The sequence below is a fragment of the Puma concolor genome, chromosome A1 (genome assembly GCF_028749965.1).
Source record: "Puma concolor isolate L17-30 chromosome A1, mPumCon1.1.hap2, whole genome shotgun sequence".
NCBI lineage: Eukaryota > Metazoa > Chordata > Mammalia > Carnivora > Felidae > Puma > Puma concolor.
In genome coordinates, this window is record NC_141667.1 from 70523675 (window position 1) to 70544345 (window position 20671).

The window sequence follows — 20671 nt, forward strand, 5'->3', positions numbered from 1 at the left end:
AAATAAATAAATAAATAAATAAATAAATAAATAAATAAGCAAGCCTTCTCATGTGATTCTCTATTATGTCAACTTATTTTTTGTCTTACTACATCTTTTACCTATTTTATTCATGTACTATTTATTTCCCCATCTTCATCACTAAATAAATATTTATCTTGAGAACAGGCACCACAGCTATTGTTATTCATCACCATACCCTGATGCCTAGCACAATGCCTGATGCACAAAAGAACTGCAAATATTTCTGGGGGCGGGGGAAACTGTGTGCAACATTTTCTCTAAGATAAGGAAGTATTAAATGTCATTTCTTGGCACAGTTTACACCAAAAATAATATGAATAAAAATGAAACACTAACATTTTTTAAGAAGTAAATCAACAAAAATCTTCACTGTGACCCAAAACAGAGGTAAGAATGAGAAGTAAACATCCTCAATTATAGGGTGATCTTCATCGACTAAGAGGGAAATAATATAGAAATTGAGCCATGTTTGGCCACAGTGACAATCATGACTTTGTGAGTAGGGTAAAATATGTGACTCCTCCTCTAGGGCAAACAGAGATTATGGATTTTGTAGAGTCCAACCACAATTTTTCAACTTTCACTACCATTAGTAAGCATGGCTCAATGGGCTCTGACTTTCAACTGATGTGGGGGAGGGAAAGAGTCTGATAAAAGAACCCAATGTGATTCTGAAATTCTTCCTACCATGATAGTGATAGAAAATCTTCACTCAACCAAATCAAGTTTCTAGTTCAGAGACCTATAGAGGAAACAGTATTACATGTTTATAAGATAACCACCAATGCCACCAAAGGCGGCATTCAAAAGAAACAAAACTTCACTCCAAAATGTATGTGTTTGTAAGTCTGAAACTCTAGCTCCATACCACCTATCATTCACGCTTTCTTTTCCTCTGTATTGTTGGATTTTGTTAGATTCAGTATATTACTCCATCACATCAAGATATTTCTGGACCTGGATTCCATCACTAAATGTGCCCACCATGCAGTAAATGTGACTGGGTAAAAGGCTCTAACAATAACCATCAGAAGCATCTGAAAGACTGCTCAAAATTACAAAACCCAGGAATCCACCCTGGAATCTTGGGAAGAGTCTCAGAAACTGCAGTGTTTATGTTCCACAGGTGATTCCAGTGATCAGCCAGGTTGGGGGCTGATGTCTCTGACTTCACACATGTCAGTGCAATATCTAAGATAAACAAGCCAAAAATAATCCACTTGCCAAATCACCCCTAAACTAGAGGGTAACATAAATTTGTAAACATGCATCTTTTGATAATCTGCTTAACTGGGTATTAATTCTTCTAATTATCCTTGTACCAGATTCTTCCATCTCATGCTCTAGGATATTATACTTCACCACATTTTTATTTTTAAGTAACTGCAAATAATGATTACCTTTATTTTTAATGACTCCTTTTAGCTAATAAAGGCAGTTTAGGTGAATGGTTAAGCACATGGGCACTGGGTCAGATGATGTGGGTCCAACAACAGCTTTGGTACACTAGCACTGTGACCTTCATAAAATAACTTAACTTTTTGGGCCTCAGTTTCCTTTTGGGGAAAAAAAGTGCTAATACCTACTGCTTGGAATGGTTACAAAAGAACTTAGCACAGGGCCTGCCAAGAAGCAGGCACTCAAGAAGACATTACTTCTGTTGTCACTACAATAAAAGTCTGGCTTTGTAAAATCACTTTGAAGGGTACAACTTTCCAGGATACAACTGTGATTAAGAACAGACTCTAGGGGCACCTGGGTGGCTCAGTCGGTTAAGTGTCAGACTCTTTGATTTTGGCTCAGGTCATGATCTCAAGGCTAGTGAGTTTGAGCCCTGCATCGGGCTCCGAGCTGACAGTGCAGAACCTGCATGGGATTCTCTCCCTCTCTCTCTCTCCCCCCCCCCCCCTTTCTCTCTGTCCCTCCCCTGCTTGTTCGCTTGCTCTCTCGCTCTCTCTCTCAAAAATAAATAAACAACCTTAAAAAAAAAAAAAAAAAAAAAAAAACAAGACTCTAAAGCCAAGAGTATTATCATCAAAACAGCAGCACAGGAGACCCAGCCTCCATCCTCCCACAAAGATCAACAATGAAACAGCTATCTGTGAACAAAAACAGCTATGGGACAGCCCTGGAGTCTCCTCACAGCACAGTGGAACAGAACACCTGAGAATAACCACACAGTAAAAGAAGGAAGATGGCTTCATTTTGTGCGCATCATCCCATCCCCCAGGCCGGCACTGCTCAGGGCCACAAGGGAACTCCCCAGTTAGAAACAGTTCCCCTTGGTAGGAAAGAAGAGCAGGGTAAAACCAGGTTTCCCAGTCATGGGGAGTACCACACCAAGAGATATACAGAGATATCTAGGAACAAGGAAAAAAAAAAAAAAAAAGCAGGGGCTAGCTACCAAGAGCGGCCACAGAGCATGAATAAGAATGGTTCACAGTGACCTGCTCTACAGACAAACCCAGCAGCTTTCACCATTGAAGAAGGAACCAGTGGCCAGCACATCTGCCATGGAACCTCTGCAGATTTCACCAACTTTCACCTCCCATGTATTGGCATTAACTGATGCCAGCCACCTGTGTCCCTCCTACTCTCTCCCCACTCAGCCTCTCTGGAACTTAGGAACCACACCAGCAGCCAGCCCAGGCCTCTGCGGCTGCTCAAGTGCAAGACTCCGGCCCAGACCCCACGGCCAACCCCCACTGCCATGGAGCTAGCCCCTCCAGCTATGCACTTGCATGCCGCCAACCTGATGCTTGTCTCCAACCTCCACTGCCTGCACATGCTCAGGAAGAGACTCTGCAGCCACAGGAGAGCAAGCCTATAGCCAGGGCCTCCACGGCTGCTTACGGGCACAGAGGAGGCCCTGTCTTCGGTCACTAGCCTGCACCGGCACACTCACCTGGTGCCAAACACTCCAGCTGTGCAACTGCATGTCCTCAACCTGACCCCCATCACCAGCCTCCACTGCTGTGTGTCTGTGATGAGACTGAGCCGTCGTGGCTCATGGCACATCAACATCCAGGGCCCCTGCAACTACCAGTGCCTCCACGGTTGGCCCCAGCCCTTGCTGCCTGCCTTGGCTCCTACCACTACATGTATGTCTGCAACCAGCCCTCCACCACACAGGCCTCTGCAGCTGAGGGCACCACCAGCTTAGGACACCACTCTTGTCTGCCCTGGCCCCTACCCACTGGGCCTGGAGGTGCCAGTGAGGACTCAAACAGCCCTCACAGCCACTGCAGACACCCTGCAGCATTTGCCAAGGACCACGCAGCTGTCAATGCTGTGGACTCCAGCAACCTGAGCCAAAGAGACATCATGCCACCCTCAAAACCAATGCCACCACATGCCCCTGCACCGCTAGAACTTGCGTCACAGGTGGCACACCTGGGGTCACATGCTGGGATCACTAGCATGTTCCTGCTTCCCCTCTCCCCGCGAGTGAAAGACTTCCCTTACCAAAGCCAGTCCATAAAATCTGGAGGTGGAGATTTCTTCAAAGACATAAATTTCCATACAAGGTTACAGAGATCACAGAGGATCTGGAAAACATGACTCTACTAAAAGAATACAGTAAACCTCCAGTTACTGGTCCCCCCCAAAATGGAAATATAGAAAGTGCCCAGCAAATAATTCAAAATAATGTTCTAAAGATGCTCAGAGTTGCAAGAGAACACAGATAATCAATTTAACAATACCAGGCAAACAATATAAGAACAAAATGAGAGGTTCAACGAAGAGATGGAAAACATAAATAAAAACCAAACAAATTCGGGAGCTTAAGAAAACAATGACTGAAGTCAACAAAGACCTTTAACATAAGACTTGACCAAGCAGAAGAAAGAATAAGTGAGCTCCAAGACAGAACAATTGAAATTATCCAGAGAAGAAAAAAGAAAAAGGAAAGGAAAAGAGTGAAGAAAGCATACATCATCTGTGAGGTTAACAACAAAAGAACCAATCTGCACATTATTACAATTCAAGAAGAAGAAGAAAAGAAGGGTTCAGAAAGCTTACTTAAAGAAATAACAGCTGGGGCGTCGGGTGGCTCAGTCAGTTGAACCCCTCGATTTGATCTCAGGTCAGGATCTTACAGTTCATGAGTTCAAGCCCCCCATCAGGCTCTGTGCTGACAGCAGGCCAATGGCCTGCTTCGGATTCTGTGCCTCCCTCTCTCTCTGCCCCTCCCCTGTTCGCTCTCTCTCTCTCTCTCTCTCAAAAATAAACATTAAAAAAAAAAAAGAAAGGAAGGAAGAAAGAAATAATGGCTGAGAACTTCTCCAATTTGAAGAGATCTGGATATCCAAATTCATGGAGCTAAGAGGTCACCACACCAAATCAACTTAAAGAGATCCTCTCCAAGACTTTACAGGGCAGGAGAGAGTGGTATGATATATTCAAAGTGCTGAAAGAAAAGAAATGCCAACCAAGGATACACTACCTGACAAAGTTGTCCTTCAGAAGTGAAGGAGGGATAGACTTCCCCACACAAACAAAGGCTAAGGGAATTCATCACACAACACCCGCCTTACAAGAAATGCAGAAAATAGTTCTTCAAGCTAAAACACACTAATTAGTAACATGAAAACCTATGAAAATATAAAAACCACTGGTAAAGGTTAAGTATATAGTCAAATTCAAAGTAATATTTTAATAGGGTAAAGTGTTAGTCATTTAATTCTTGTAAAAATGTTAAAGGACAACAGTATTAAAATAACTACAGCAACAATAAACTGTTAATGGATACACAATAGAAAAAGGGAAGTCGTGACATCAAAAAGGAAAGGAGGGAAAAAGAGTAAAGGGGTAAAGTTTCTGTATGCAATCGAAGTTGTTATAGTAAAATGGACTATTCTATTTATAAAATGTTCTATGTAAGGATCATAGTAACCACAAAGCAAAATCTACAGCAGATTCACACATGATAAAGAGAAGAGAATCAAAGCCTACCACTATGGAAAATCACCAAGTCACAAAGGAAGGCAGCAAGAGGAAGAAAACACATGGAAACTATGAAACAGCCAGACAACAATTAATAAAATGGTATAAGTTCTTACCTATCAATAATTACTTTAAAACTAAACAGAGGGGTGCCTGGGTGGTTCAGTCAGTTGAGCGTCCGACTTCGGCTCAGGTCATGATCTCACGGTTTGTGAGTTCTAGCCCTGCATCGGGCTCTGTGCTGACAGCTCAGAGCCTGGAGCCTGCTTCAGATTCTGTGCCTCTCTCTCTCTCTGCCCCTTCCCAACTCACACACTGTCTCTCTCTCCTTCAAAAATGAATAAACATCAAAAAAATTTAAAAAAAAAGTAAATGGACTGAATTCTTAATTCAAAAGACAAAGAGTGGCTGGATAGATTAAAAAAAACAAACAAAAAAACAAGATGTGAGCATATGCTGTCCATCTATCTACATATGGATATATTCCCATACAAAGACGCACACACACAGTGAAATCTTATTCAAATAGCGACAGAAAAAGGAAACCTTCCATTTGTGACAACATAGATGGATCTTGAGGAAATGCTAAGTGAAATAAGTCAGACAGAAAAAGTCACCTACTATATGATAGCACTTGCATGGGGAATCTAAAAAAGGTGAACTCAAAAAAATACTAGAATGGTAGAGATTGGGAGGCAGAATGGAGAGATGTTGACCAAAGGGTATCAACTTCTACTTATAAAAAACAAAAACAACAAAACTAAGCAAAAAAACTTCTAATCATAAGTTCTGAGACTGTAATATATAGCATGATTATAGTTAATACTGTATTACATAAAGTTGCTAAGAGAATAAATCTTAAATGTTCTCATCTTAAGAAATAAATAGTATTTATATGACATGATGGAGGTGTTAGTTAACACTATGGTAATATCCATTTTATAATATCCATGTAAGTTCATCAAATCAACATATTGTACACCTTAAACTTATACAATGTTATACATCAACTATATCTCAATAAAGCTGGAAAATAAAATAAAACAAAATATAAAGCCCAGTCAAATTTAAACTCTGGATCCACTACCCCAGGGTAACCTTGGGCAAGTTACATAACTTCTCTGTGCCTCAGTTTCCTCATCTGTAAAACGGAGATAATACATCACCCATAGGGTGGTTATGAGTGCTAAATTAGAATGTACAAATCAGTTTAAATGATGCTTGGTGTGGTAGGCAGAATAATGGCCACCCCAATGATGTCCATGTTCTAATCCCTGAAACCTGTGAATCTGTTACTTTAAATGGTAAAAGACTCTGCTGATTTGAGTAACTTAAGGATTCTGAGATGGAGAAAACTGTCCCAGAATATTTGGATAGGCCCAATGTAATCACAGGGGTCCTTACAAAGGGAAAAAAGGAGGTGGGAGGCAGAGTCAAAGGAGATCTAAAGATGGAAGAGGAGGTCAGAGTGATGCCATACTGGAAGGGGGCCTTGAGCCAAGAAATGCAGACAGCCTCTAGAAGCTGGAAAAGATGTGGCAATGGATTCTCCCCTAAAGCCCAAAGAAGAGACGCAGCCCTCTCAACATCTTGATTTTAGTCCACTAAGAGCCATTTCAAACTTCTGACCTCCAAAACTGGAAGGCAATACATTTTTCTTGTTTTAAGCCACTAAGTTTGTTACAGAAACTATAGGAAACAAATACACCTGGTAAAGAGCTGACCCTATATAAAGCTTAGAAAGTGTCTTCCCACTTGCAGTCCCTACTAGAGGAAGTCCATCCAAATCCCCATCAGAAGAGTTGGAGCGCTGTGAGCCCCAGCAACCCAGAGCCCATGCAATGGAGGAATGAAAGGTGACACCATGTGACTGCACAACCTCTTTCCGAGGGGCTCCTTTTGGTCTCACAAGACCATTTGAACAAAAGATGTAGGAAAAGACTTTATAGTTAAAAATACTTTTCCAGGAAAGAAACATCAACATCTTCATCTTAGACAGTTGTAGGATCAATGAAGAAAAAGTGTTTTTAAAGCTATTCTGGAGCTGTGGAGGGGCAATCGGGATAAACACCAAACACCAAGGTGGCTTGGACCAAGGCAGGGGAGGCAGAGGAAAGAGGAAGGATTTGACAAGACAGAGGAAGTTAGGGAAGGGAGTGACAGGAAAAGAAGAAACATAGCCTTTTGGGGGGTTTTTTGTTTGTTTCTTTTGCTGAGGCAACTGGGAAAATAACGGATGGCATTTTAGGGAAGTAAGGAGTGAGTCCTGGGGAAGGAATGTGGGTGGGGGGGGGGGGCAAATGTTCTCTTCTGGAACCATTAGAAAGTGGTCTAATGGTGTCTAATGTGGTATTTGAATAGTGGTGGTATGAGGGTGACAACAAAGTCTGAAAGTCAGGAAAATACACAAACCTGAGTGGTCAGTGTGAATATGAATTTAAAGCAATGGATAAGAATGGGGATTACCTAGACAGAGAGCACAGATCTGCCTTTAATAATTGTAGAAGGCTCACCAGGCAATTCTCATACATCCCCAGTTAAGAGCCGCTGTATTAAAACTAAATATAAAAACAGAGATTTGGTAAAAGAGAGTCTGTATTTGCAGCAGGGTGTCACTGTTACTGCAGTAGTTCCAGGTCAGTCAGCCACCATTCAGCTACACAGAAAACCCTGCTATTTATATTTAGTCAGATCTCAGGCACTTAACAGGAGGGCATTTGGGTTTCATAAAATGACAAGAAACCCCTCAAGTGACCACTCCCCATCTTAAGATGTATAGTACTGAGGCCCAAAAAGGCGTGAACTGAGGCAGGGACCATATTTGCACATGTAACTCTACCAAGTTGTTACAAGCCACAAACCACAGTGACAAATGACCTTTTAATGGTGTTTTCCAGACCTGAAGCTTATCATGCCTGAATCTCTTCCAAGGTATTATGGTCTTTGTGCTTCCACTCGTCCACTCAAAGAAATAAATGCACTCACCAGGTGAGCACAAAGAACACTTAATTACGTAAAACCTTGCCAAAACACAGGAGCATCGGGTTTTGCCTTGGCAAATCATTATTCACAAATCTCACGCGCGCCTGGGTATGACGTTAATAGAGGCTACTCAGATGCAGGTAGACAAGCGTGCAGGTGACTGTAAAGGGAAGAGCTGGGACTTCAAGCTCACCATGCTTTGCCCCAGGAGGGTACCCTTGGGACTCTGCAGCTGCCAGAATCACTGTGCCTTCCAGTCCAGACCTAAAATTAACAACAGGCCACACCGGTTTTTCCCACTCTTTGTGAACCCCCATCCTCTGTGAACACCCATCCTTTTGCCACCTCCAAAAATGGGATCAGGACTCCAGTTGCTGGCGCTTTCTCCAGGCTCCAGGACACAGTCCCATCCCTCCCCCCTCCATGAGTTTCCAGATGTATATTGAGATTAGAACTATATGGCCCCCATCCACACCACCCCAATGCAGCTGCAAAGAAACCACCTCCTGTTAAAACAACATTTTAGACATGAAGCTATTATATAAAGCGAGATTCTGCAAAATGGGTATCTTCTTCAATATGATGATTAGAACAAGGGCTTGTAAGTAGCACAATGTGTTTACACTGTAAAATATTTTCATGCAATGCAGTTTTATAACTTTCAGATACATTTAATGACTGGACATAAAGTGGTGCTAAGCAAATTAGGTGTTGATGAATAGAATACTTCCTTTAATTCATTACTTCCCAAACTGTTCTGTGGAACATTACCTTTCTTTACATTTTTTTGCAAAATATCTTTTTGAAAACCACACTGGTTTTCTTTCTACAACATATTTTTAATGTATTTCTATTCTTATACATAGCACTCTGAGATAATGTCAACAGTGTATCCCACCCAAGAACATGAATGAAAGTTCACGGGATATACTTTCAGACAGCAACAAATCCCAAGGAACCAGGGTCATGCTGTCATATATCACCTGGTCAATGACTGCTGGTCGATGTTGCTACTCTGTCTTATATTTTTGGAGATAGGCCTGTCTTTATGCACAAGGGTTGTCATTATGTACTATTTACATACCACCTAAACTCATTGTGCATGGATGAATGGCATATGTTGTATGCTAGGATCTGATGATAAAAGTTCCGTAGACATGTTTACCCAAGTAATTTTCAGAAACATAATTTCAATGTAAAAAGAGAAGAATTGTAGTGGAAAATACAAATCAACTTAAACAGTGTTAGCCTATTAAAATAAATGCGACTGACATGACTAAGATGGTTTTTCATACAGAAACAGTATTGGGGGTCTCTGAAGACTTGTTTTAAGTAGATAATCAGCCTGGCTCCAATCTTATTTATACTAATCATCTACTGAATAAGCCCATTTTATTCCTTACTGACCAGAGAAAGGTAAGTATTTAGCCAAGTCCCATCTGAATTATCATAAATTCTGAATTTCCTAACTCTTCTGTACAAGCAGCAAAGATTCTAAAGCTTTACAAATCCTCTCCTACAGACTTTGTAAAAAGTCCATCTGAACCAATCGATCTGTAAGGGCAAGGTGGGGCATGGTAAATACCACAGAAGGAACAAACGCAATAGTAAGGCACAGTATGATATATAAAAATGTAATGAAAACAAATTTCTAAGTACCACACAGTCAGCTATAAAGATGAATTAAGGATACAAATTCCTTGGGTTCTTCTCAAATCTTTTTTTCTTTCTTATAAACAATCATTGGTTAGATCTTCTCCCTGAAAGTTCTAAGAAATACCTTGTATCTCAAGTGTTGTCACTGGACCCTACAAATTTTCAAAAGTTGGCCTTGAGTCAAAGACAGTTGTAATTTCTTCAGTTTGGGGGGAGGGTGTGGTCAGCCACTCATCAAAAAGGAAGGGCTCTTCTTTACTATCAACAAGAGGCAGTATGGGGGTACTCAGAAATCTGTCTGACCTTAAAAACAACCGTAAGCTATTAAGTCCCTATTTTAAGTGTTGTTTTTTGATCTTTAATAAACCCATCTCTCCCTCTCTCCTCTCTCTCTCTCTCTCTCTCTCTCTCACACACACACACACACAGAAAGAAAGAGACAGAGAGAGAGAGAATTACCTATTTTCTGTTCTTATAACCTAGAAAAAAAAAATCCTTTAGCTCCATAATTTGGGCCCAGAATGAGAAGGGTCTTTTTTAGTTTCCTATTGAAATGCTCCTTTGAAATCCTTCCTTAGGACAGTCTTATCTTTTCTTAGGTATGCTGATCAATGAGCTGGTTTCTGACAATTTGAATACAAGCTGCTTCATTATATTAGCATCTGCTACACAATAATCTCAATATGAGAAGCATAGCTTTGGCTATAAGAAATGTTCCTTGGCTGTCTGCTCTCTTCTCACAAAGCACAGTCCAGAGTGAGCTCATCCACTCCGACTTTGCTGATGACTACCAGATCAGCATCTCCCTTCCCTCATCTCTCACTTGGGCACCCCAGCCCCTGTGGCTACTCCACTAACATCCACCTCAACATACATGAACGTGAGGTTGGTTTCCCAAACCGGGTTATCTTCCAAACTATCCCTTTATGCAAACAGTTTTAGCTAATTCTCCAAATGCCCTAAAGGAAAGAAGTGGGAAAATTTTTCACTCAAGCCACACCCATCGTTACCCTTGATAAAAATCTGTTAGAAAGCCCTGAGGCTTCTTTTCACAAAATGTCTGCACACGTTTTCCTCTTGATTCTAGCCATTTCAATACTGATACATATAGGGATTTAGTGCCTTATGTCTGTATTACCTCAAACAGATTCTCAGCTGCCTTCCTGCTTCTGAGTCTTCCTACACACTGCTACCAGAATAATCTAGATTGAAAACTCTTAGCTCCCTTCCAGGTCTAAAATTTTCTATGAAATTAATTCTCCAACATGGCTTTTCCTGACATACTCCGTAACTTTCAATGGTTCACTACCATTTGAGTCATGTAACTTCCCAGGCTGGCTCTCAGGGCAATTCACAATCTGATACCATGCTACCTATCATGTTTTCCCAGTTACTCTTTACAAGCACCAAAGATCCTAAATCAAACCAATCTCCTCACCTCTTCTCATGGTGCAAGGCTCTTTTATTACCACAAGCCTTCAGAAGCTCTGTACTCCACACTAGGAATGTTCTTTCTCTCTTCAGAGTCCTACCCAGTCAGAAAAGCCTGTCTTTTGTCCCAGGTCCTTTGGTCAACTTGAGCCAGGCTGTTGTTACCTGGCTTAAGTGCTGAATTCCCTTTAAGGCCTCTGCCCTTAAACCAAAAATAAGAATTAAGATCATGGACTCTTATTGTATTCTTAGGTCCTGTGTCCCAAGAACCCCTGCACAGTGCCTGGTACATGATAGGTACTCCATAAATCTGTGTTCATTGGTAATAACTAGCATTTACTGAATATTTACTATGTGCCAGGCACCGTTCTAACTTTTAAAAATTAACTCTTGTAATGAATAAATAGCATTCAGCTGTCTCTAATTGTTTCACAAACGGCAGTTGCGTTGCTTCAAATAACTAAAATGCTCTCGCAAAGCAAGTAACATTATCTAGTAACCTCTAAGGTAATTCTCAAATATATGCTGAGTAAAGTACAGCAACAAGCACTGAATTATAGGCCAGGATGCATATTCCAGGTATGCTATGACTGGTTACAGGACCCAGGGCAAACTGATGAAGTTAACTTTATGTGTCTCAGTGTTCTTATCTGAAAAATCAAAGACTAAACTACCTGATCTGGAAGGATCCTCCCTACTCTAAAATTCTATGCCTGACTTCCTATTATGACTTTTCTAGGGGTGCTCGTGACTATTAAAAGAATGACTATCTCCATAGACTCTCAAAATACAGATCCAGGACTTTTTTATGGAGAAAATAAATGTGAGAGTAAGTCATATTCTCTGGCTCCTATCTGCTAATGTTCCACAGGTAAAAATGTTACCACAAAGGCCAGGACCCACAAGTCCCACTTTCTTCCATACTTGTGGTATGAAGGAGCAGGGGCGAATTGCTACAAAGTCTATCTTCAGCCCCAAAGTACAGCCTTGCCCTGAATGAGGAGGAGTGCTTCCCATCACAAAACACCATCCGTCCTAGAAAAAAAACATGTGTTTACAAAGAAAAATCAATCAATCAATCAATCAATCAATCACTGGCAAATTTCCCTGCTCTCAAGACTCCTCATTCAGGACAAGGAGGCTGACTGGTGGGAAAAGGTCACATCTGAGGCCTGCTCTGCCTTTGGAAAAGGAATTTCATTTCTCTTGACTCCCAAAGGTGACTGACTGCCTGCAAAGGAAGCCAGTGAGAAATCCAGATGCATGTGAACAATGCACAAATGCATTCATTTAAAAATAGGGGGGGAAAATACTTAAAAATTGCAACACCAGTTAGGTTCATTACGCTCATTTTGTTCAGACTAAGTGTACTGCAATTTAACGATGACAGTTCAATCTCTGAGGACACAAATGGGATGGTGGCCTGTGCCAAAAGGAATGAAGAAAGTCACACATAACCTTCAAGAAGCATGAAGAAGGATCAAAATTAGCAGGAATTAATTACTCTTGGAAGAGCAGCAGTCCGGTGCCCGTGCAGACATGCTGGTAGTTCTCTGCCTCCGAGGTGAGTAGCCTTCAGGGTCTCAGAGAGGTCTGCCAAGTTCCATCCTAGATCTACAGTTTATGAAGAAGATGCCCGGACCTATGCTCTCCCTCCACAATACTAACTAACCCAAGCAGTCTGATTAGGCTCAGAATTCAGCCTATCTGTGAATTATAGCACATCTAAAATACAATAAAGTCATGGTTTTCGATCTGGAGACTATGGATCAATTTTGCAGTTCATGCCCCAGAACCCTCCATCCCAGAGCAGTCCTGTAGTGAGAAATCTGCAAGTGATAGAAGGGAAACAAATTAAACATGTCAAGCATGTCCATGCTCCAGCACAGAAGTTCCCCAAGGATACTTGGAAATCCATGAAACATGTATATAACACCAGTTTTAAACCACACTCTGAAAACACAAACTAAAAGTTTCACTAAGTTTATCTAATAACCAGGTGACAAGAACAAGAATTTTATTTTCAACATATACCTCTGCTTCAACAGATCTAACCATACTATTTGCCTCTAACGTTAATAATAGAAAAACACAGGTTACACCTGGGGTTGGCAAACTTCTTCAGTAAGGGGCCAGAGAAGAAATATTTTAGGCTTTTTGGGCCAGAGAGTTACTGTGGCAACTACTCAGCTCTGTAGTACAGAAGCAGCCAGAGATGATTTATAGCAAAACTAGTGTGGCTATGTCACGAAATATTTAACCACTTGAAAACATAAGAACCATTTTTAGCTTATGGCCCTACAAAAAACAGGTGGTGGGTCAGATTTGGCCACAGTTAGCTGACTTAGACTGAATTCAAGACCAGACATCTGGGGGCACAAAAGGAAAGGAATAACTGCCAAGAACTTCATTATTTCCCTACCCCACTTCCATCGTCCTTCCTTTAAAAGAAACCTACTTAAAACAAAATGAAATGAACAAGAGGGAAGTCTCTATCCATTTCCTGGTTTTCTTCCAGAAGAAATAGCAAATGCAGTAACTAGAATCATCAAAATTAACATAAATAAAACAAATGCACTTTAGAAAGTAAATAGCTTGCCTGAGAAAACTTCACACATCTCAAATTATGTTTATGATTTTTATACTACCTTGTTACTAATCAATGTATCTTACCTTCCTAGGCAAAAAGACAAGGGGAATATACCTAGACTACTTTTAACCTCTAATTCAACCTACAGAAAGTAAAAGATGATTTATTTACTATCACCTGCCATAACATTTTTCTCAGCACAAGTCTATTCAATTAAAAAAAAAGGAAGTTTCATTACAATAATCTTCCACTTTTTCTTTAACTTGCATGTGAACATAATATCTACGCTTGTGTTTTCAGTAACATACTGCAATTTAGAATCCTAAAAATGTAAGTGAATTTTCGGCATCCAGAGAAAGGATTCATTTCATATAAAAAAAAAAATGTTACTTCTCCTTTTGAGAATTAGAGCTAAGTCTTCTGATCTTTCCTTCCTAAAAAGCAAAATGCTAACAAAGGGTATAAATGCAAAGGGTATAAAGAACAGGCCTTTGGCCAAGTGATTTTCAACAGGGTTGATTTCTTCCCCCAGAGGAGATTTAGCAGTGTCTGTAGACATTTTTGGTGGCTACAACTGGGGCAAGAAGAAAGGTGTTTCTGGTTTCTACTGGATGGATGCCAGGGATGCTGCAAAGCATCCTACAATGCACAGAATAGAAAAGGCATGGGAGTTTTCAGCTGAAGTACTTCAAAGGTGACCTTTTATTTAGAAAACAGTATGTTAGACTTACAAACACAACATAAAATATTTACTGGATACCAACTATGTGCTTGTCTGCCTAACAGTACAAATAACATGACATTAAATACACTATGTCACAAAAGTTACGTTGTACCCTTGAGAGACTCATTTCATTCAAATCAGATTATTTATTACCCATCACAAGACAAATATACCAATACTCAAGCCCTAGGTTACCAGTATAATCACCCCTCAAATTTGTTTGAACTTAAACATGGTTTCAACCTTAAAATTAGCAGCCTGGCTTGAAATTTACACCCGAAACAGAAACCCACTTTAGCCAAAATAGTCTATCTGCATTCCTGATCAACCTAATAATCACAACTATAAAAAGAAGCAAAACCCACTCTTTGGGAGTTCTTCCTCCTCTCTTTAGCTCTACTTGCACTGTAAAAGCTGATGCTACCTGGAATTCGACCACCAAGACACAAGGGGTCAAAAGCACGAGTAAGGCCCTTCCAATCCAGCATCCAGAGGTCATATCCCATGCTTTTGAATATCCTCCCACTTTCTAAAGGTCTCTCTGGAAGCAAGGGAACAACAAGGGAAAACTAGGACCACTGGGATCGAAGAATAAAGCAAGGGATAAACGGCTGCTACTGAACTACTAATTCCAGGAAAAATCTCAACACTTATTCCAGTCTGTTAAAAAAGACCAAAGTTTTAACATCTATCACAAAAAAAAACAAAAAAAAACAAAAAAAACAAAAAAAAACCTGACTCAAAAACAACGAAGTGGTAATTTTAGTTAATTTGCCCTCAGCCCAGATACCCCATAAAGCTAACTAATGAGTCACAGAGAAGATGCCTTTCTGATAAATAGGATTACAACATCTCCCAAACAAAAGTATTTGTTTAGGCACTGAGAGCAGTGCTGATCTGCAAACAACAAATTCAATTCAATTAAAAAAATAATAGACTTAAGTCTTCAGACCAGATGCACTCTTGCCCCAGGTGGTGTACAGGAAGTGAGCTTGGGTCTTAGTGAGACCTGGTGAGCAGGAGTTCTGCAGAACTGCCGACCTTAAGAGGGGGTGGTGGAGACCAGCCTCTCCAGGGGCTTTCCTGTTCTTGCATTCCTCTTCAATGCCCTTTTGCCACCAATGTCAAAGTTCCATCACGTCCCCAAAGTCACAGATCTCAAAGATTACAGCCCCCTGAATGAAACAAAATCCCTTATACACAAGCGCACAAGCCCTAGCAACAAATGCTATAACCTAGAGAGAGGTTCTCTGCACTAGAGTACGGAGAAGCAAGGCACACCCTATTTTTCTACATAGCATTCTTAAGATTTGCAGATTTCTAAAAGCAAGAAACATAACTGGAAGATTAAAGGCAACTTTTATTAAATATCAGCTATGTTGGGCTCTTTAAAAGGTACTAGAGATGTAGACCATTTAAGCATATTTTTATACGGGTTTATTCACAATAGGAGTTAAAAATCCAAAGGTATAAAAGCCTCCACATTCCCAAGTCTTTTAATCAAGTATCTTAAAGACATTCTCACTTTCTTGCTTGATAACTGTCATTTGGGCAAAGATAAAGTCTGACCTTCACTCTCACATTTTCTATCAGAGTCCCAATCTCTGAAGAGATTCCCAAGAGTTAATATTAATACCTATGGTCACAGTCTACACTAGTTATTTATTTTTTTTCCAACGTTTTTTTATTTTTTTTATTTTTGGGACAGAAAGAGACAGAGCATGAACGGGGGAGGGGCAGAGAGAGAGGGAGACACAGAATCGGAAACAGGCTCCAGGCTCCAAGCCATCAGCCCAGAGCCCGATGCGGGGCTCGAACTCATGGACCGCGAGATCGTGACCTGGCTGAAGTCGGACGCTTAACCGACTGTGCCACCCAGGCGCCCCAGCACACTAGTTATTTAAAGATAAATCATGTGCCATACAAAAGCTGAATTATTAATTTAATTCTCCAGATCCAAACATAAGACATTAATAAGACATCCTATTGCATACAAGGTAGACAGTAAGCAACTTGTTAAATCTGCTTATAAGAAGTGATGAAGAATTTCAGGAAGACCTTAACCAAGTCTCTCTTTTCCAGCTGCTAGAATTCTTGCAATACCTCAAAGCATCTTTCAGGGCATTAGGCCCTGGCCAGCCTCTCAACTGAAGTGTAAGTTTAATTAATTTTTCTAGCTGAGATTTATTAACCCTGAAATATACAGAGAAGCTAACACAGATAAGACCACCTGTTGCCTCCAATCCTCAAAGGAATTCCTCCCAGGAGCACAGGAGAAAGCCTTCCAAAGACTATGTCAGAGGCAGGCATCTGCCCCAGGGTGGGACAAATGAAAGTACCCTGAGTTGGGCCTACTTCTGCCCCAGAGTCTGGCCAAGTAGTAGAAAACACAGAGTTGTAGGAGGAAGGAAAACGGATGAAGCCAGAACAACAGCAAATAGACTGCTCTCAATTTAGGATGGCTTAAAACATATCTTGCTTACAAAGAGACCATATACATTACTAAAGGTTCCACACTGACCAAAAGAAACTAAAATCCTAAATCCTAAACTAAAATTCAGTGGAAATCAATCCCTTTATAGATAAGTCATTCTACTAGACACCAAAAATGATGCACAGTGACAGACTAGCTTGCTTCAAATTCACCAAAGATACATAATATATGGCAAGCTCCTTTTGTTATGTTTGGTGTTCTCATCAAATTAAGGTTTACATGGGAGTTAGCAGTAATGAAAAAAAAATAAAAAAGCAACTCAAAAGACTATATGCTGTGCTGCATAATGGTTTTCACTACAATATTTAGCTGCAAAGTGAGCAACGAGACATTTTGGGAGAGATATAAATCTCAAACGTTAAAGTTTCAGAGAAAGGAGCACATTCATTACAGCTTCATAATGAAAGTTCCTTTAAAAAAAAAAAAAAAAGTCATAAGCTAAGGAAACACAGAGCAACATGCTCTATCTTCCACATCAGACCTTTTCTGCAGACAGACTGAGGCCTGAACATCAGGCAAAGAACTACTATGAGATAGTATACTATTAAGTGGCTGAGAGCCTAGACTCCACAGGCCACCTGTTCAAATCTCAGCTTTTAGTTGTGTGACTTTGGGCAAGTTAATCTCTCTGTGCCTCAGGTTCCTCATCTACTAGCGGTGGGGATCGAGTTTATCCTGTAAGACACAGAGGTTGATGTCAGACATACAAGAGTTGGACTTACAGAGTGTTTATCCTGTCCACCTGTTTGGGAATTCAGTGGCTCTCCAAAACCAAATCAGTAAAAAGTGCTTTCTTCCTGAAATGAAAATCCAGTCCTGAAAATCTGAGAACGGCAACCTTAAGTATAAAAAGCTCCACCTTCCAAATCCTCTTCCTTGCACACAAAACAGAATACATACAAGAGCCTTCTCTTCCAGCAACCACTGCCACTTTCCATCAAATGCATTCTGCTCTATGCAGAACTTCAGCCCCCTGAGGAGGACTAAGGCTGGATATTAAAATATTGGAATTAACTTTGCCGAAGATTTCCCAGTAACTGAATGCGTCACTCACTTCTTTAGAAACAGTAAAATGTCAAGGTTGCCAGAAAACCCCAGCCGCAGATGTTTGCATAAATCACTTCCAAGTGATCACCAAGCCAAAGCCAAAGGACATTATTCAAGATAACAGCTTAAGTAAAATATATCAGCTTTTATGATTTTTCCTGTAATGGAGAAAATTCTGAAAATGTGATTACTGGGGTGAAAAAAAAAATCACAGCAAGTTTAGTCCCCAAATTATACAACATATTAAGCAAGGCTTAGAATTCCTTTTGCTATGGCTTCACAGGGTGAACTCCCCACCCGCTTTTATAACTTTTATCCAGTCTCATGAACAGGCACTGGACAGACTCTGAAGTGAAGATTGAAAGATGCTCCACAGTGCTTACTACCTAAGAAGAAGCTTTTAAATTTTTTGAAACATGTTTGCAACATGTTTCTAATACCTATCACCTGCAAAACATTTTGAGGGCTCTGTATGGATGACAGCATCCACAAAGAGGTCTTTTTTCACTTTCACAATTTAATTTTAATTAAATTCAAGCCTTTCGCCCTAGCATAACACAAGAACAAATGGCAAGGATATTCTCTGGCACTTACATGGTCAGAAAAGAAAAAAAACAAAAAACAAAAAAACCTCGTCAACCTGTTCAATATCCCTGGGTCGAGTAGTTAGATCAGCTTGTCACGGCTTTGAGATCTTCAGGTTCATTCATTACAGAGTATACACAACAACCAGTTTTACTAAAATTTCTTAACTGCACAGGTCAGGGGCAAAGAAATTGAAACTGAAATCGCACACGCGGCGCGGTATCCTTACAAACAGAACCGGTTGTCTGTTTGCTTATTTTTAGTAACTTTAAATAAAAGACTTAAGACCAGTGGTTTCCCAACTCGATGGAGAATTTGACCACTGGGCGCAGGACTGAGCGCCCCACAGCTTCCGGCTTGAGTATAACACGCGCTTCCCTACTGGGCTCCCACGTCTGCTCCAAACAAACCCTATGTAATAGCTGAAGAATGACGACACTAAAATCAACCCTACAGATTCACATCTAAGAGGTCTGCAACACGAAATAAACTTTTGCTTATTTCTCGAGAGACAGTGGGGTGAAAAAACAGACCAGATGGGGTCTGTCTGATCAATTTTGGCGACTGGGGGCGCTCAGGGGGGGGGTCTGTGCAGCTTAACCCTGTGTGTGCCGCGGGGCTGCCCAAGAGCGGTAATCGGGCGCTGCGTCGGTTCCCCAACCGGCAGGTGCCCCAGGCCACCCCAGCAGGCCCGAATGCGAGTGCGGGAACATGGCCACTACCCTGGAGCGCGATCCCGCCACCGCATGCCGCCCGGCACTTTGTTAACTCGGCGCGCCCGCAAGGAGGAGGCTCACGGGTCGCCGGCACCGTCGTCCGAACGCTGCAGAGCCGAGGCTGTAGGAGGCTCGGAGCCTCCTCCAGTTCGGCCTCGCCCTGCCCCGGCGCGGAACCTCGGCGGGAGGAAGAGGTCGCGAAGCAGCGGGGAACACGGGCCCCCACGCCTACGCTCGTGGAGCCCCACGCCGGTGCTTACCTGAGGAAAAGAACCCTCGCGGCGCGGGCTCTTGGGGTAGTCTAAGTGACCCCGGTCCAGCATCAGGTAGAGCGAGAAGATCACCACACAGAAGATCGCGCTGCCGAACACGGTGAACTGCCGGCTTAACTTCATTTTCCTCGATACACTCGGGGCTAGGACACTGTCCTCACCAAAGGAGGAGGAGGGCTGTGGACTCCTGCAAGCGGCCGCCGGAGGCTCTCTGCTCCCGGGCTCCTGCTCTCCGCGCTTTCGGCTGTGGGTGCGGATTCCGACCGCACTCCGCACCTTGTCTCCGGCGCCACCACGCGCCCTCGGCCTTCGCCCGGGCCCACCGCCCTCCCTGGGGTCGGGCGTCCCCTCCTAAGGCGGGACCCGCCTGCAGCCCGGAAAGGGCCCCGCAAACTTGATCTCGAGCTTGGCGCCGGCACCCGGCAGGGCGCGTAGGGCAGGAGGAGAAGAGGTCGCTGTCCGGACTTCCTGCCACCGCCGCCCCGACCGAGTCAGCAGGAAAAGTTTTCTAGAGGAGGGCAGGCGTGTCCCCCTCACCCAAGAGATGCGGGATCGGCGGAGCTGGGGTAGACAGCACCGAGCTGCGTCTGAGCAGCCCAGGGTAAAAGAATCGGGTCGGGAGGAGCCCGGCCCCACAACTTAGCGCCGGGACGGCCAGACCCGCCCCCGCGGCGCCGCCCCCGCCAGAGCGCCTTCCTGCTGCCGCCGCCACCGCCGCCGCCGAGGCCGGGCCAGGGTGCACCCCGGGCGCGGGGACGCACGGAACGGGCAGGAGTTTCTTCCGAGCGCGCGTCCGCCAGCCGGCCTCTCCCGCCCCCCGGCGCCCCTTCCTCTCCCCTCCCGGACCCGGGCTGCGCGGGGAGGGCGCAGGGGGCGGGCGGCGGCGGCGCGCGGAGGAGGAAAAGGAGAGCAAGAAGAGGAGCGTCCCCGGAGAGAAGCCCGCTCCAGCTGCAGCCGCAAGTCCCCTCCCTCCTTCCCGCCCTGTAAATGCGGAGATGGCGGCGGCAGCTGCGAAACGAAGCGCCGGTTCTCCAGCGCCACTCGGCGCTCCTACAACGTCCGCCACGAGCAGGAGGAAACTGCCGCGGCGAGGCGGCTGCTGGGTCAATACGCGCCCGCAGCCCTGGAGCAGAGCAGGCGGCTGGCCCCGCCCATTCTCGACGCGCCGGGATGGGGCGGGGCCTCAGGTGCCCAATCACAGTG

At 42.9% G+C, this 20671-nt stretch overlaps 1 protein-coding gene across 2 annotated transcripts in view; it reads right to left on the reverse strand.

The window, feature by feature from the left end:
* The window catches only part of MAN2A1 (mannosidase alpha class 2A member 1), a 168484-nt gene extending 148512 nt beyond the window's left edge, over window positions 1–19972 (reverse strand). For both annotated transcript variants that reach the window (XM_086685499.1, XM_025924111.2), the window contains exon 1: window positions 19457–19972. In XM_086685499.1, coding sequence (XP_086541625.1) covers window positions 19457–19591 — 135 coding nt within the window. In that variant the 5' untranslated portion in view covers window positions 19592–19972. The remainder of the gene's footprint in view (window positions 1–19456) is intronic.
* Window positions 19973–20671: the final 699 nt, after the last annotated feature.